The sequence below is a fragment of the Platichthys flesus genome, chromosome 8 (genome assembly GCF_949316205.1).
Source record: "Platichthys flesus chromosome 8, fPlaFle2.1, whole genome shotgun sequence".
Taxonomy (NCBI): Eukaryota; Metazoa; Chordata; class Actinopteri; order Pleuronectiformes; family Pleuronectidae; genus Platichthys; species Platichthys flesus.
In genome coordinates, this window is record NC_084952.1 from 5992220 (window position 1) to 6009199 (window position 16980).

The 16980-nt window shown below is 41.4% G+C and overlaps 1 protein-coding gene across 1 annotated transcript in view; it reads left to right on the top strand.

Moving 5' to 3' along the window:
• slit3 (slit homolog 3 (Drosophila)) overlaps positions 1-16980 on the top strand; it is a 217199-nt gene that overhangs the window by 1383 nt on the left and 198836 nt on the right. Inside the window, exon 2 of the mRNA XM_062393846.1 lies at positions 11716-11787. Coding sequence (XP_062249830.1) covers positions 11716-11787 — 72 coding nt within the window. The remainder of the gene's footprint in view (positions 1-11715; positions 11788-16980) is intronic.

Consider the following 16980-nt stretch of genomic DNA (forward strand, 5'->3'; position numbering starts at 1 on the left):
AATTCACACCTGCCCTACAGGGAATGCACACTCACCCGCACGTGCACACCCTCAAATGTGTTTTTTTTTGGAGCAGCAAATTCCTAACCGTTGCCCGAGCAGCTGTAAAATGTGTGGAAATTGATGCTTTGATCGCGTTATTTCATTCTTATTCTGCTGGCTACGATGTGTGTGCCCGTGTCTGCAGTTGAAAGAGTTCACTATTGGAAGTAGCAAACCTCCAGAGCCAACTTCACCCAAACTAACTCTGCCCATTGCTCTGTTCCTTCACTAGCGGCATGTTGAGAGCGTTTTGGCAAGTTTCTTACGAGTGACACCTTCTCCTCTTTCTCGAGCCTCATCTGGCTTTTCCTCTCTTTCCTTTTGTTTCTTCTCACAAACTCCTCTTACTTACCCCTCTGTCCTCCCTCATTCTCGCTTTCTTTCTGAAATCCTTTCCCTACCTCTCTCCACCACTCATTGCCTGACCTCCAACTCCGTCTTCAACACACACACACACACACACACACACACCTCCAGTTTGCCAACAGCATCTGTCCAATCCAGTTCCCATTTCCCCTCAGTGTGCCAACCTACGCTGGTGCTCACCACTGTAGGATCCTGCCACTGTACGTGTGTGTGTGTGTGTGTGTGTGTGTTTTTGTGTGTATATGTGAACATTCTTCAGCGAGTGCGTGTCTCTCTGTGTAGAATGGACACACTCGTTCTAGCCTCTGCTTCTGGCCTTTATCAAAGCTTGGTGTTGATTGGTCAATGGACGCTGTTAACCGCCACACCCTCGGCTCTGAAATGGCATTCCATGGTGGAACTGGATTGTGTGTGTGTGTTTTCTACCTCTGTGGGGCATTTTTCAGTATAAACACTGACCTTGTCCCAACCAGTATAGTCCTCGTGGGGTACGAAGCCTCGTCCTAATGAGGAAACACGTCATTTCTGAGGTCTTGGTTAAGGTTGGGGGTAATGTTAGGGTCAGGCTGTCTGCAATGAACGGAAGTCAATGCAATATCCTAACAAGGATAGCTGTGTGTGTGTGTGAGTGTTTGTTTATGTCTTTGTGATCTTTGAATAGTGCGTTGCTAACCTGTGCTTGTCGCAGACCAGCTAATTTGTGCTGACATAGTTCCCGTCCCCTAAATTTAGTGTAATTTGACTGGATCGAGAACAATCTGTAATGACTAAGGAACTCTGGCGTTTGCTTCAGTTTTGGCTCAGCTCCTTTCAGTTGTGGCCTGAGCATTTGCATGAAGTCATTACAAATAGTATTCTGTTGGTTAAATGGGGTGCAAATTAGGGCCAATACGCTTTTAAACTTGTTATGTGATGTTCACAAATAAAAGCCTTCGTAAACCATTTGAAATAAATCTGGATGAAGTTTGCACATGTGTAGTAAAGAGTTGAAAGAAAGTGTGCATGAATAAAAAAAGACTTGTACAATAAGGTGTAAGAACTTGTACTTTCAGCTTCACACAGTCTGAGAACTTTGACTTTTGCACAAATCAGTCTTTCTCTCGTTTTGAAAAATTCAAATCTTTTCCAGACACTTACAAACTTGAATCTTGTGCAGATTTATGATACAGGTTTACAAAGTTTGATTCACATCTACTTTGGAATTATTTCTGACCAGCAATTCACAAGCTCAAAATCCTATTAACCGTAATTTTAGTCCATACGGGTATATAACCACACCAAAGACGTCTGATAAGTCAAAGACGCATTACAACTGTTTTGGCAATCCCAATGCTAACCATGCTGTGTTGGTACTTTGCCAGCATTTGTGGGAACCAGGGAGCTAATTGGTGTATTTTCTCTTCGCACAGCATTTCTGTATATATACGCTACTTTGAAGAAAGCTTCAGTCAGCACACATGGTTTGGTAACTGCTGAATAAAAGCCATCATTCAATGAAGAGTTTTTTTTGTTTTTTTTTACTGTTATCGTGGGTATGATGGTGATGTAATACATTTGAGGAGCAGCCGTGTGTTATTGCTATAGCAGACAAGTCTAAACTAATAAGTAAAAACCACAGTAAGCTTGCTGTTCTCTAACAGCCTCTTAATGTCACGCCTATCGTCTGTGGGCATCTCCTGGTAACAATTTTGTGTTCTTATAACTTTGTTGGATTCAGTTATTTGATGCCAAATGGCACAAGTGAGGGTAACCAATATTTAGGCTCCAGTTTTTTAGGTCAGTGGGTGATCTTCTCTTCCCCAGATTTCTCCAATGTGCGGGCAGTTGACCTTTCGCTATAATGACTTTCAGTCTGCCAGGATGGCAGCCAGCTGGCACCGACAGTGGGCACTGCCCTTCTGGGAAACGAATGCAAGCTGGATGCGACACTAAAACATACACAGACAAACACACAGCATTCACATGGGCACACACAAAAAGGCAACAGGCTGCACAAACTCACTGGCATACATCACATGCACATGCATGCAGACGTGAGACTGCATACTTAAAACTATGCATGAATGTTTACACGATTGTAGCATTCCCTCACTCACGCTGATGCTGGTTGCAGCTTTCTTTCTGAATCCGTAAAAGTGACGTGCAGGAACTGAGCCGTAGCAAGTAAAGACCGACTGCAGGACTCGGTCCACAGAACCCTGAAGCTGCACAAAGAGCTGCTCACCTGTTTATTCAGAGTTCAGTAAAGCTTGACTCAGAAAGCAGAACCTTCAAACTGGAGAAATACCCGCATAATGTTGATAAGTCCCATGCAGCTGACCGTTTATTCAGTTTCTTAATATTGGATGAATTTCGTTTCCAAATTGCTCCAAATTTCACTCTGCATTTCCTTGTGCCCTTAATAATATGCAATGCAAGTGTGAAGCCAATCAAAGGAACTGCAGCAATCTGAGAACATTGCTCCTGGAATCACCTGTAGACAAGCCAACAGTTAACCAGATTATCTAAAACATTTAAAGGGAGTGAAACTCTATTCCCTCTTTGCACAGAAAAGATGTGTATGCAAAAGTACTGAAAGTATAACAGGTCAAAGTTTGACAGCCTAGATGGTCTCTTAACTGTGATGGATGTTTGCAGGGAACACTTTCGGTGATTATTTCACCGTTTGCCTTAATTTTCTCTTCAAAGTAAGTTTTGCTAACCTGGGGGTCGGCGTAAGACTTGACTTGATCGCCTGTTGCGTTTTGCCTTTGCCTTGTTTTATGATTGCCGATAGGAAAAATAAGACCCAGGTTGTCTGTTTTTTTTTACCCTGCAAAACGCTCTTTGAAGTAGCAGAAATAACCTCTCTCTCAAGGTCTAAAAATGGCTCCTCACAAAGATGGTTCAAGAGCACACACATGTGAAGAAGGTGCATTCATATACTCAACAAAAATATATGCAAGAAAGCACATAGGAAGTTTAATGCAGGCAACCACACATTTAAAGCATTCGCCTTTCTGCAAGCTCAAGCTTACATACACACATAGTACATTCTAATGCTTTTGCTGGATTAAAGATGCAATTGGTTGTAGATGGAAACTTTGACATCTAACGAGAGAGAGTGTGTGTGTGTGTCACAGAGAAACTACCTCGAGTCACGAATGACCTTCTTTGACTTTCTGCCAAAACAGAAGCCATCAGACCGGAGGACTTCAGAGTGTGTCTCAGACTAAAACACCGCTCTGGTTGTGTGTGCATGAGTGTGTGTGTGTGTGTGTGTGTGCGCGCGATATGCTCGTAGTCGTTTGATGTTAACAAGCTATGCCACCGTTTTGTTAGACCACTGTCACCAAAGCAACACATTATATGCACTCTGCTGGGACTTTTTCTCAGTGTGTTTCTCTGCACAGTGCACACCCCTCCGTGATACATATTTATGTTTATTTGTGTGCATTTGGCAGTGCATACAGTATGTGTGTGTAATATGAAAGTGTGACTTTCACCATAATTGGCTGTTTTCAGTCCAATTTTCAGCCGAGCTATGCCTGCAGGCGACTCCCTAATGTGGTCAAGCCTGCGTGGTTAACAGCAACACCAAACTATGAATTTCCTGAGGTTGAGTCGCATTAACGTTGAATAGAACCTACGGCGGCGAGAGGAATAAATTATGACAGACAGAAAACAAAGCAATACGAAGAGAGGAGACATTACTCCTCCTGATTTTCACAAAACCCGATCAGTTGTGAAAGGGGCATTAACAGGTAATTCTACAGACTGAGATCAACTAAGATTGAGAAGATACAAGGGGATGAAGATGGAAAAATAGAGAAACAGATCTACAAAGGGTAAGAAAGAGCAAAAAGTGAGTTGGAAAGACGGAGCTTATGTTAAAGACAAGTATTTAAGTGCAGATGAGATGGAGGGACCTGTTGTGCACATAATTCCTTTGCACAAATTCAAAACGAGTGTCCTTTAGTCTGCTATAGTCTAATAGCTCCTTTATCATCAGTGTCTCTGCTCCTCCTCTTCGTTGCTCCTCTCCTCTTTCCTTTTATCTCTATTTTTGGGAATGAAGTTTTCTTCCTCCCTTTTGTTTAGTTTCTTTTCGCATTTGTTTGCATTCTAGACATTGCAGATCTCTCCAACAAGCCGGCACCTTATTTGTACAAACGGAGAGAGATTTTCAACCCACAGGGACAAATGTGGGGTGAGCAACACCGGCCAGAGAAAATGTTAAATGTCAAGTGTCAGAATGTTTCGGGGAAGAACGCAGAGCCTACACAAGAAACTATCTCCAACAGTGGGGTCAGTGTGTCGGTGGTCGCAACAGCAAACTCATCACAAGAGCAAAACAGTTTCCCTTCATTCGCCTTTCGCACTGTAAATCCTGCTGTTGACCGATATTGAAGCCTGAGTAATATGAAGCTTGATAATTAGAAACATGTAGAAGAGAAACCAACAGTGATTGATGACGGTGATCGTGACGCATGAAGAAACAAAAATACTTTAGAAATGAAGCAGTCACAAACCCGGGTTGAGGTGGAGACCATCTCAACTACAGAGAGAGTCAATCCCAGTAAACACACAAAAGAACCAGTGGTTTGTAAACAGTCATAAAACACACTGATGTTTGCAAAGCTGTTTTCGGATGCCTTAGCCTGCTTGTTGTTATTTGTAAAAATGGCCTCATTGTTTATGCAAAAAAAACTCAATGGATTTTCATGAAATTTGGAGGAAGGATGGGATATAGGAGAAGTAAAAAACCAATAGCTTTTGTTGTGGAGCTGGATTAAGGGTTGGATCAGGGAATAAATCAAATCACTTTTTATAACACTGCAATTGACTGCATTTATTTGACATGATATTGACATATACAATTCCTCAATATGGTTTGATAGGAGACTGCTAGACCTGCACTCGAGGGCCATTCTGGTATTTCAAGCTTTGACTACATAAACCTGATGGTGACCCACTGAATTATTTTACGTAATGCTGACGGTAAAATAACTAATAATATCTGCAAAGTACTGGTATGAGCCTTTCAATATCCTGTCATGCACAATGTTAAAGAGCATGACCCTGGTGTCCTCAAAGGTCTGTAGGTTCAACCCTGGACCTCTTGTGTGAGTGTGCCTCTATTCGCTTGTTCTTGTGTTCAAATGCCGTGTGTGTTTGTGTGTCTGTGTTTGATGTGAACAACAAAATCTCCCAGTGATGATTGCTGTGTATCCCAGAGAGCAGATTTGTAATGGCGGTGAGCTCACTACCTATTAGTGTCACGATGACAGAAATCCAAAACAGCAGTAAACGGTCGCTCAGGAGAACAAATGTTCCACAAACCTCCCAAATTTTCCAAAACTTGAAGACTCATGTAAACTCTTGTAGACAATATATGGTGCGCAAGCAGAGACAGGGATTGTAACCGTCATTCTTTGTGATGCTTTCCAGCATTACATCGTTCTACCTTTTAAAATGTATGACGTCCATGTTACATAATCATTTATAGAGGTCGTACACTCGAGTGCTTATATAAAAAAACTTTATACATTCAAGACACGCACATACATTTTAATGTTTAATATTTCTGCTGTGCCACGATCCAGCTGTTAGCTCCATTTGAACATCTAGTTTCTATAGCAACATTAGTGGTTGCTGCTTGACTGACATTGTTACCTCCATCATGTCTCTTATCTCTGAACATGCAGATATTAAGACCCGCTCACTGAATGTGTGTGTTAGTCTACGTGTGTGTGTTCAACTCAAGCTTATACTGAACACAGAGCTCATCTTCTTTCTCGCCTCCATCGGTTTATGAAGTAGATTTACAAAACCTTTGTCGAAGCATGAATATCTTCCTCAAGTTGAATCATTTTCAACTCGCACAGACTTTTCTGACAGTACATTTGGTAAACTCTTGTTAGGGCAGCACTTTCTGGATAACATGAGAATCATAGTTCTTGGAATTGAGATTCTAATATTCTCATGGTTTTTCTTTTATATAAATGTTTATGGCACAAAACATATGATGGTGCTGGCACATCATCTTTGGACAACAGAAATGCAGGGCTTCTGTTTTTAGCTTGCAATCAACAACTCCCAACAAATAATAAATGTCAGTTGTCGGCACACACCCTTAGAACAAGTATTTTTATTGGCGGTAGACGGCAATAGACAATTGTAAACCACGATTGGATCATCAGTCGGTTTCTCTTTATTCATTTAGTCATTTCCTTACCCTGCTGTTCTGCTGCATTAGACTTTGCTGAGGGAGAAAGTAGGAGCATATGTTAACTGATGAATGTGGCTGAAACTATGTCATTTAGAAATGACACCGCTGTGACAAATAGCTCTGAATAGAGACTGCATTTCCCCAAGGGCAAATTGTGCAGCTTTATCTCTTATGTTTATTCAACCATGATCAGTTAAGACTATATTCTAACCGTTCATATGTATTTAGCAACAACACTAGACTTTACTCACTGGTTTGGCTGCAATAAGCTGCTCTCAGTCCTGATAGATCAAACAGTTTCACAATAACATTACTTTTGCCCTTCATGGTTAATATCAAGTGAGATTACATTACTGTGATTGAGGTTGTGTGAAAAGTTCCTGCTTAATGTCATATTCAAACATTTGAAGTGCAGCAATACCCAAGGCTAAGTTTGAAGTGGCTTGATGCTTTGCCCAGTGCTACTGTGACTGACACAGTAGATCTGTAGAGGAAAAGGAAGAAGGCAATTAGGATTCCTTGCGTAACTGGGAGACTTAGAGAGCGAAATTGAGCATACCTATCAAAGAGAGTTGAGAAAGAGAGAGAAGTATGGAGAGCAAGAAAGGAGGAATTAGAACATGAAGAGGTACAAGACCGTTGTGGAAAATAACAGGAGATTAGCACAGGAAGCGAACGCATTCGGAAACGAGGCGTGAGGTGGAGAACAACCGGGGATGAAAGGGAAAGGATGGAGGGATAGAGAGATAAGGATGCAGTGCAACGATACACTGAGAGAAAAAGTGAAAAGAGGAAATGTCGCCGTGTCAGAGACAGATAGACAGCGCAGAACAAAGAGAGGAAACAGTTTGCAGTACTTAATCGTTATTCCTCATTGTTTTCCCAGATAGAGGAAAACAGAGGTCAAAGGTCAAGAAAACGTACCAACCAGACCGATGGAGATAGTTGTTCGAGTAGAGGAAGAGTAACTCAATTGACCGGCGTGTGACCTGACTTTCATTTTTTGTATTAATGGTCATGGTTTCTTCAAGGGTCGAGTCCAACTTCTGATTCATTGAGCTCTTCAGCCCACTTTCAGACCTGGTATTCACATGCACCCCGAGTGATCTGATCATAAGGGGTCAGCAATAAGTTCAGGTCTGAATCCAATCACTCAAACCACCTCCAACTTGTTTCGCTGTGTGAACACAAATTCGTCCTGGGCCACATATGAAGGACCGACTCCTCATGTGATGTCCTCTGATCTGCCATAGTGCTCATACTTTGATTGGTTTGAGGCCACCACTTCAAAAGTGGCACTTTCATTCCTTTAGTCCCTCCTGACTCTGTATGCCTACTGTCTCTTTCTCAATCATGCCGACATCACACTTACAAATCAGAGTCCGTCTTTGCAAACACAAATGACGTTCTTGATTATTTGCATACACTCCGGGGGGGAGTGAAATCCAAACCCAAGTCGTCACAGGAGACACATTTATCTTTCCACATACCTTTACCTACAGTGTGTGTGTGTGTGTTGTCAGTTAGTTTGCTGGCCCAAGGCAGCCAGACTATAGGGTTCACTGGTTTCAGTGGTCTGGGATGTGCTGTGGTGGGGATCTTTGTGTTTGTTTTATGGTATATATTAATTCCGTGAACACCTGTTGTTTGCATTCTTCTCTTATCCCTTTGTAGCAAACACACATGCGCCTTTCTCCTGCCGGTGATGGAAACAAACACTGGTGAAGGCTTTAGTGCTAAAGCCTCTCGTTAGTTGTCTGACTGCCAGCTGGTCAGTTAAATTTAAGCTGAGTTAAAGTTTACTGCTGGGCGGGGTGGATCTGGAGCTTCAGCAGACCAGGTGCATAAAACACTCGGCCCCACATGATTCATATCCTCCATTAGCTCTAATTTTGCATCACAAGGCCTTTCTATTCAATTCAATTATATTTGTATTGCAGCAAATCATTTCAGAAATGTTCTCAAGGCACTTAGAGACCTTTTTAAATATTATAAAGAAGCTCAACAGTTCCCACGAAGAGCAAGTACCTTCTAGACAAGCATCTGTCCTCATCTCAATGCACAAACTCTTACTGCTTTGAGGTAGAGATGTTCAGATAGCATTTTTCTCTTCCTGATACCAATGCCTGCACTGTCAGTATTTAACGATAACAACTGGTGACATGTACGAAGTGATGATTACTGTCGTTGTATGGCCTGGCTCAAGATCTGAAAAACAGAGATCTTCTCTTATCATCTAGTTTGACAGTTTAAACTGAAAAAGTAGTAAATAAAGACCTGCATTAAGACCTGCATACGGTTTAAGACCCTGTTTTACTTGTTGGAATCATGAAATATTACCAAACTTCTGATATTTGATGCAGCTCTAGCTGCACTACAACTGTATACTTGCCAGTTGCAGTGCAGGACAACTGGAGCGTATCTCCTTTTTGCAGTGGTGAGAGATGGTGTATCAGCTCCTGTTATATTAGTGTAGCATGTGATTTTATCTTGAGAATTTCTTACTTTCGTTATTACAGCTAGTATCATTCAATCCTATTCAGCGGCAATGACTTTGTTCGGATTTTAAGTCATGATTTTAGATGGGGGCGATGGCGTCCCTCTCCACCTGGCCCTGTGTCCTCACTGTTTGTTTGACCACAGAGCGGTTTCCCTGGTGAGAGAAGAAGTTTCCACTGTGAACAAGAGAAAGATGGAGATAAGGATGGAGAGATTAGAGAAGCAGGGAGAGAAAAAAAAAGAGGGGAAGGAAAAATAAAGCCGACTGTTAAAAGAGTGAGAGATGGAGATAAAAGTGAAGCGATTAGATGGGGACAAACTAACAGAGGAAAGCAAAGAAAAAGTGTTTAGTCAACTGTGAAACAGTAGAAGATAAGACATGAGAGATTGAGAGAAGGGGAGACAGTGAAAGAGGGGAGATTAGAAGAAAAAGTTGAGAGGAAGGCTGGGAACTCAGGTTGATGCTGGCTGTGAAGGACTGACAGATTGACATTAAAGAGCAGTGACCTGGGAAAGGAGAGATTGAAGATAGATTAATGGAGGGAGAGGGGGGAAAAAGAAAAGCTGAAAGATTGTTGCCAAATGTGAAAAGATAAGAAGTGATAGATAACAGAGTGGTAACAGGGAGGAGAGGATGGATAGAGGTCGAGGGACGGGGAACAGAAATGGTCAGATTGGATGCTGCTGCAGAGTCACTAAAGTAAATGTAAAAATGAAATCACACATCAACAAGCAGGGGAAAAAACCATAGAAGCACCTCTTTCCTCAAGATGAAAATTCAAAGTCAATGCTGTATTGAGATTTTCATCACATCCTTGAAGGCTCATCAAACTGTTTCACAATCACATATGCGCTGAAAACCAGTGACAAGAACCAGCAGCATCTAGTTTGGATGATGCTGGAGTGATTCGCTGTCGAAAACACATCTGGTCTCTTGAATGGACCATAAAGATAAATGAATAACTTCTCTTTGTGATTTTTAAGTGTTTTCATGTTGTCGAACACATAACTCACAGACACGGGACAACAATAGTGTTAGGTTGGAGTGTAAATCAAACTATTCACAATTATTTTGGCTCTGTTTTGGTCTCATCCAGCCTCTGAGGGAAAGGTCTACCTCTTTAGCTGCTCAATGCTTCACTCTTCACCAGGTAGTCGCTAACTTTGTCGCACTTTTTTTGTTGCCTTGCTTGTCTGGATGTACGGCTGAGGAGAGTGAACCAAAACAAAAAAGTTACGAGCTGCTAAACCAAAACAATGAGCTTGATGAAACTAAATTGACCCTTTTAAGGACCGGAGGAATCGTTGAGCCTGTCACTCAGTACACTACTCGACAAGTGACCCCCAAAAATATTGTCTTCAACGTTCCTCAGTTGCTGTAATCTCATCAGGTCTTTAATTATTGTATGTTACCTCACATTGTTTCATTTGAGCTATTGTAACCGTTCATTAATCCCTGAGCCTTTCATGGACCCCTGGGGGACTGTGCACCACATTCTGGGCTTTGGGGAAGCTCTGCCCTCGCCTGCACCAGCCCTCCCTGTCTCAGGCCTGGGTATGGCTCTTATTAGTGGTCCTTACCATGGCAGCTTTTGGAAGCCTTTTGAAACCTAATATGGTCTTAAATCAGATTTATAAATGTTTAGGTGTATTATGAAAAACACACGCAGGCTGCCTTGGCAAAACCAGACTCTGTTTATGTGTATGTGTGAGTGTGTCTGTGAGCGAGCGAGGGCAAGTGAAAGCTTATGGAGAGTTTGTGTGTGAAATAAGAGAGAAAATTGTGTCGGTTGTTTGTCTGTGTTCTCTTGTGTGTGTGTGTGTGTGTGTGTGTGTGTTTTTTTCCCCTGCCCTAATTCCTTCAGTGCGACAGCGTTTCAATAAACAGCATGGCTGTATAAAGGGAACCAGTCTATACACACTCAGGCAGTCAGTTCCTATTGCAGTATGTATACATTGTGCGTTCACAGTTAAAACAGATTGAATGACAGCCAGGAAACACGATAAGCTTTTAAACTCTGATGATGGAAAGAGAAAATAATTTCATCACACTTTCTTTTAGTTGGAAACTTTGCTTCACAATAAATTACAGCAGAAGGTGTGTGTGTGTGTGTGTGTGTGTGTGTGTGTGTGTGTGTGTGTGTGTGTGTGTGTGTGTGTGTGTGTGTGTGTGTGTGTGTGTGTGTGTGTGTGTGTGTGTGTGTGTGTGTGTGTGTGTGTGTGTGTGTGTGTGTGTGTGTGTGTGTGTGTGTGTGTGTGTGTGTGTGTGTGTGTACGTGTACAATATCATGGTGCCTGTGCAGTGGGAGTATTAGTATGTTTTGGGTGTTTATTTGTGTATAAGTGTGTGTGGGCTCATTTGCTGAGGGGCATTCTCACTCTGTGTCCAACTGCCACATTCAACGATTTGACCAAGCAAGAACACACACAGGCACACACAGAGACACAAACACGCAATAAGTGGGTGCCCGGAAATGTGTATTCGCTTTTTTTTATAATTTTTACAAAGACAATATATGCATTTATAATAAATTATTATCAATTAAGTTGATACAGTTGAATTCATCTTGACCTCTAACCTCTGTTTCTTTGTGTAGGGATCTGAACAGGAACAACATCACGAGAATCACCAAAGTGGACTTCTCTGGCCTCAAGAACCTTAGGATTCTGTAAGTTTGATTCTTTAATTGTATATTTCAACATTTTGTGGTGTCAAATGTCAAGGTAGTTGAACAAGTTTACATCAAATCAGTTGTTTGTCAGTAAAAACTGTTTTATTGTCATATAAAGAGACCTTGGAAATGTATTTTGTTAGAATACTTGTTCATTCCACTTAAAAACAAACATTTATATTTGATTTGTTTGGGCCTATTGTTTCTAACAGAAACAATTTACATAACTAAAACTGCTCTTCAAACTTTTTGATGGCTTCAAATGACCTTCGTCAAATGTCCTAACAAAAAGATAAACAGGTAACCTTAGACTCCCTCATGTCTTTGTGATCACTGTCTTTTGTACTATTCAATGCAGTTAAAGAAATGAGGGAGAGAAAACCCACTCATGTTGTTGGAAAAAGTCTTGCGTGGTAATTGATGGTGTGTTCACAAATTCTGGAGATCAAGATTTGTGTTCCATCCTCTGCTGAAAATAAACATTTTGTTGTGCTTCACTAAATCAGTCTGTCCTCAACTTAACCAAGTTTCAGTCGTGCAAACCACCGAGTTTGCCACAGAGTTGAGAAATCTGAAAAGTTGCGCTTGGATTCAGAAGCCGTACGTATACAGTGCTGACAAACAGCTTATTTTGTCAATAGGCATGAGGTTGGTTGGAATAAGGCTCCACCAGGTCTTTTATGTGCCTATTCTCCTATTTTTCCTTGTTGTTACTTGTATTTGCTGCTTTGCAAGTAGTCCCATTAAAAAAAAAAGGCTTCCATGCTGGAGTAATTACACAATGCTATATTTACCTAATGGGCCTGTATATGGCTATAGGGGAAACACGTCTCTATAAAATACTGTTTCCCATCCTAATGAGGGAGTTCAGTTCTTATCCGAGGAGTCGAATGTCGTAATTACTGAATATTTACGAGGTTAAATAATAGACCTATCGTGAGCTGAGGTGCCAGGAACAAACAGCGAGACCCCCATTGGTTAAACAAGCAACATAACAACAAGATGTGAGACTAGTGGGGGTCTATGATGATATGCAGATGATCTGAAGCTGGTGAAAACGTTGAGTTCACGATTGTCTCCCATGAGGTCGCTGAACAATAGTTTGATTGTGCAGAGTTTTTCATGTTTTGCAATTTAGGGAAACACCAGAGAGAGCAAATTAGACACAGGCATGTTGGGTAGGGGTCGGTTCAGTTAGTTCTCTCTTGGGCTCAGACAGGTTTGGACAGAAAAATGTTACCCGGCCCACCGTGTATTTACATTGAAAGCCTTTTTGCTCAATTTGAATGTTCCTTCTGTACGTACTTACCACAAAGTGTCCAACCTGAACTAACGTGATGCAGTGATTCCAACTGACAGGTCAATCTCAAGCTGAAATTACCCTCAAAGTTTGCTTCATTGACTGCAGTCTAAACTTGCAGGTGACCATAAACTTCTTATTCGGCATTTTTATCACAAGGCTTCTATATTTTACACTTTTGTGTCTTTTCTAATAGAAGACGCCAATCATCTGAAAAGTCGTCACTAATGTTTCTCCAGCTTGTCACACTCATCAGATTTAAACGGCTGCACTCTGTGGAGCATGACTCCTCTTGTCCTCTCAGCTGTCCTAATGACTTCAAGGGCTCTGCAGCTCTTCTAACTGAAGTGGCTCAAATCTGTGTTTGTGTGTGTCTGTCTCTGTGTGTGTGCGTGTGTGTGTATATGTGTGTGAGTGAGGCCTGTAATAACTATAATCACTGTTGGCTGCATGCAGCGTCCCTCCTCATTCTGTTTTAACCAGACCGGGCAGATAAAAATACACTCCCATCACAAACTACACTGAAGGAGTGGACGTACGTTTATACATGTGTGCTTTTGCCTGTGTTGGTGTATTTGTTTAACATCAACTATATACTTGTGAGGGCAGTGGTGAATTTACGTTCAGTCAATGTTTCATGTTTAATCAATGTGTGTGTATTTCAGCACAACAAGGAATTAGACCAGTAGACGTTTAAGTGCATCCTGTGTACTTAAGACAGGATGACAAGGACCAGAAAAGAAGCAGTGTGTTTTAGTGTGTGTGTGTGCGAGTGAGAGTGTGTTTGTGTGTGGTGGGCCGGCAGCCTGTTTCATGTGGTCGGTGATAAGCTGCTGTGACATTTCCCCACTCCAAATCTGTTAAAGAAATGAGAAGGAGATGGCTTGGGAAAGAGAGGAGTCTGAGAAAGTACACACTCAACCACAGACACACACACACACACACAAAAACACAGACACACACACACTGTGGTTATCAACTGATGAACAAAAGTAGTGTAGCCTGACCCTAACTGTTACTTTATCACCAGCTTCGTCTCTCTCTCCAGCTCTTCTTCTAACACTCTTTTTCTCACACTCTCAAGCAAGTGTCTCGATCTTCCCCTGGTTACTCAACCCCCCCCCCCCCCCCCCCCCCCCCCACACACATACCTCCCATGGGTAAAGTTAGCATGTAGTTAAATGCATCTATCTACTTTCCAGGAAAAGCCAATAGCTGCAAAAAAAAGAAGCTTTGCCTGACGCCTATGCCCACATACAAGCTTGTAATTATTCCCAAATTATCCATCCATCCATACATGGGAATACCACCTTATTCATACTGACTCCTCTTCAAAGTCATGGCTGCCATGGTGAACTGGCATACATTCAACCTCTCAACCAAAACGATATCTTACAGCACACATACAACATAATAATATTATATCTTACATACATATTTATTTATATTTCTCCATCACAATGCATTTGACCAATCTCCTCTTGGGATTACAAGACGCCCTTTTTGATTTACAAACACATATATCTCCTTTCAAGATATACAGAAAATGTTTTAAAAATAGGATTAAGGGAAGACACGTGCAGGAAAAAGGGAATACATAAATAATTCAACATCAATTGTACTTTCAACTTGTTAAACATCTAATAATCATAGTTAACATTGCTTATTTGTCGGAGTTGTAGATTCTCACATTTAGAATCCTAACCTCATCTCAACATCTCAACCAGATTACCTGCTGTAATCTGATTAAACATCTCTTCATTCACAATCCATTCAGCAGTCTGATTGATGCGAGTGTGAGAGGTTCAGATCTTTGCGCTGTGATCTCAGCTCGTCTCTGCTTGATCCTCCATCTGCAGTACTAACTGTACCATAATATCTTTGGCAGCCCTACCTTGCAAGATGTCTTCCAGATTGTGGAGAAATTGAGTAATTCCAAACAAATTTGCGATGTAGGTGAAAACTCCTGGTTGATATTGAACATTTGGCCAGGGAGAATTTCTGTGGTTTCACCCGTTTTGCGTAAACAAGTGACGTTACCGTTCCCTGAAGGATTCCCCTTGTTTCCTTCAGAGAGAAGAGTTTGCCACAAGGTAGCATGACATCATTGTGCTTTTTATAATGGTTGCTAAGACTTGCTTATACGGTTGAATGGAGGAGTTATTAGACACACCAGGCCCCACACACATGAAATCAGTATGTTCTTCCTCTTTTCTCCATCTCTGCTGATGACTAATGCCTGATACAGCCCAATAAAAAAAACAGTACCTCATCTGAACAATATGCCTGCCCCGGCCCCCAGCACCATGTGTTTGGCTTATGATTCCCTCTTCCTTTTAAAAACTTTTCCTACGCCAGCATGTGGTTGATCCCTCATTTGGACAAATAAACTCTGATAGTAACTCAGAGTCATGTCCTGATTTAGCTTTTTCTATCGGGTTGGTGAAAAAGCAGCTAAGCTGAAATAAACATGATGGATTAATGCTGGCTGGACTGGGAATTATGACTGATGGGCTGGAGTCAGGGCTGAGCACATGTTGAGTGGTTTTGTGTGTGTTTGGGTTTGCTTGCTACCAGAGCATAACTGTGTTTGTTTTTGTGGATCCAGTATACTGTTGATTAATTCCATTTCTAACAATGTTTCTCTAAATATTGGTGGTGATTTTTGAAAGACAAAAGCTAATTTCCTCCTGTAAGTATGCACCAAGCTATAATATTTCCTGCTTCTTGTTAATACAAACAGAAGAGAAAAATGGAAAGAAAAGGCAAATGAGCTTCTCGTTGTTCACCAGAGTAATAAATAGGGAAATAAACAAAAATTGAAGTTGTTATACTCTGGAATAGTTGTCCTGCATATCAAATGGTTTGAAGTTTACCAAGAATTTTGGTTCATTGAAAAGGTTTTCACAAGTTAAATTTCTTTTAAATAAAAACTGTCTAATGCCTCTTTGAATTAAGATCATTAAAAGTGTGCGTGCATCTTTGCCTGTGCCTATAACCGAGCTTCTCCATGAATATGTTTGTGTTTGTTTTTGAGGCTGTAATCTTTCAGCCAAGTTTATGTTTTGTCCAACAGATTGTTTGTGTGTGTGTAAAGAGGTATGACAGACCATGAATTAATTTCTGTTATTCAACTCCATGTCTAAACATTTCTTTTGAAATAATATCTAAAGCAATTAAGCTCATGCCAAAACAATTCAGACTCAGCATAGCAGGCCAGACGGTGTCTTCTCTCTGATACGTCTCCTTTAGTCATATTTGGCTCCGTCTTTCTTTTTTCTCTCTCACTCAATCCATCCTGTCATTCTGGGATTCTTAATTATTGCATCTCTCTCTCTGTTTGTTTCTCTCTCTCTCTCTCTCTCTCTCTCTCTCTCTCCCCCCCCTCTCTCTCTCTCTCTCTCCGCCTCCTCCTCTCACATCAACCTCTCTCCTCCATCGATCTCCTCCTCCCCTTCTGGAGATGTCACTCTTAACATCCTCAGACAGAAAGTATAAACACATATCTGCTGAGATGTTCTCTCTCCCATTCTCTGCCCCATCTGGAAAACCTTAGTTAGCCCTAAAAACATTACAGCACACAGAGAGAGAGCCGAAAGGGAACGTGAGGAATATACGTTACACTTGGATCTCCACTGGAAAGGCACAAGAGAAATGGAGACGGTATCCATCGAGGGGTGGAAGAGGAACGGGTGGTGAATTGTTTGTTTTGGCGACTGCACTGGGACATTTGTGAAACTCTGCTTGTCTTAAACTTTAGCTTCACGCCACATTCATTTGTTCAGCACACTGATTAGTTGTTTATACAACCCTTTTTAAATAGCGCAAGTGTCTCTCTTCATGTTTGAAATGTCTGTTTCTGGCAAGCAGCTAATTTCACTGTTTGCATC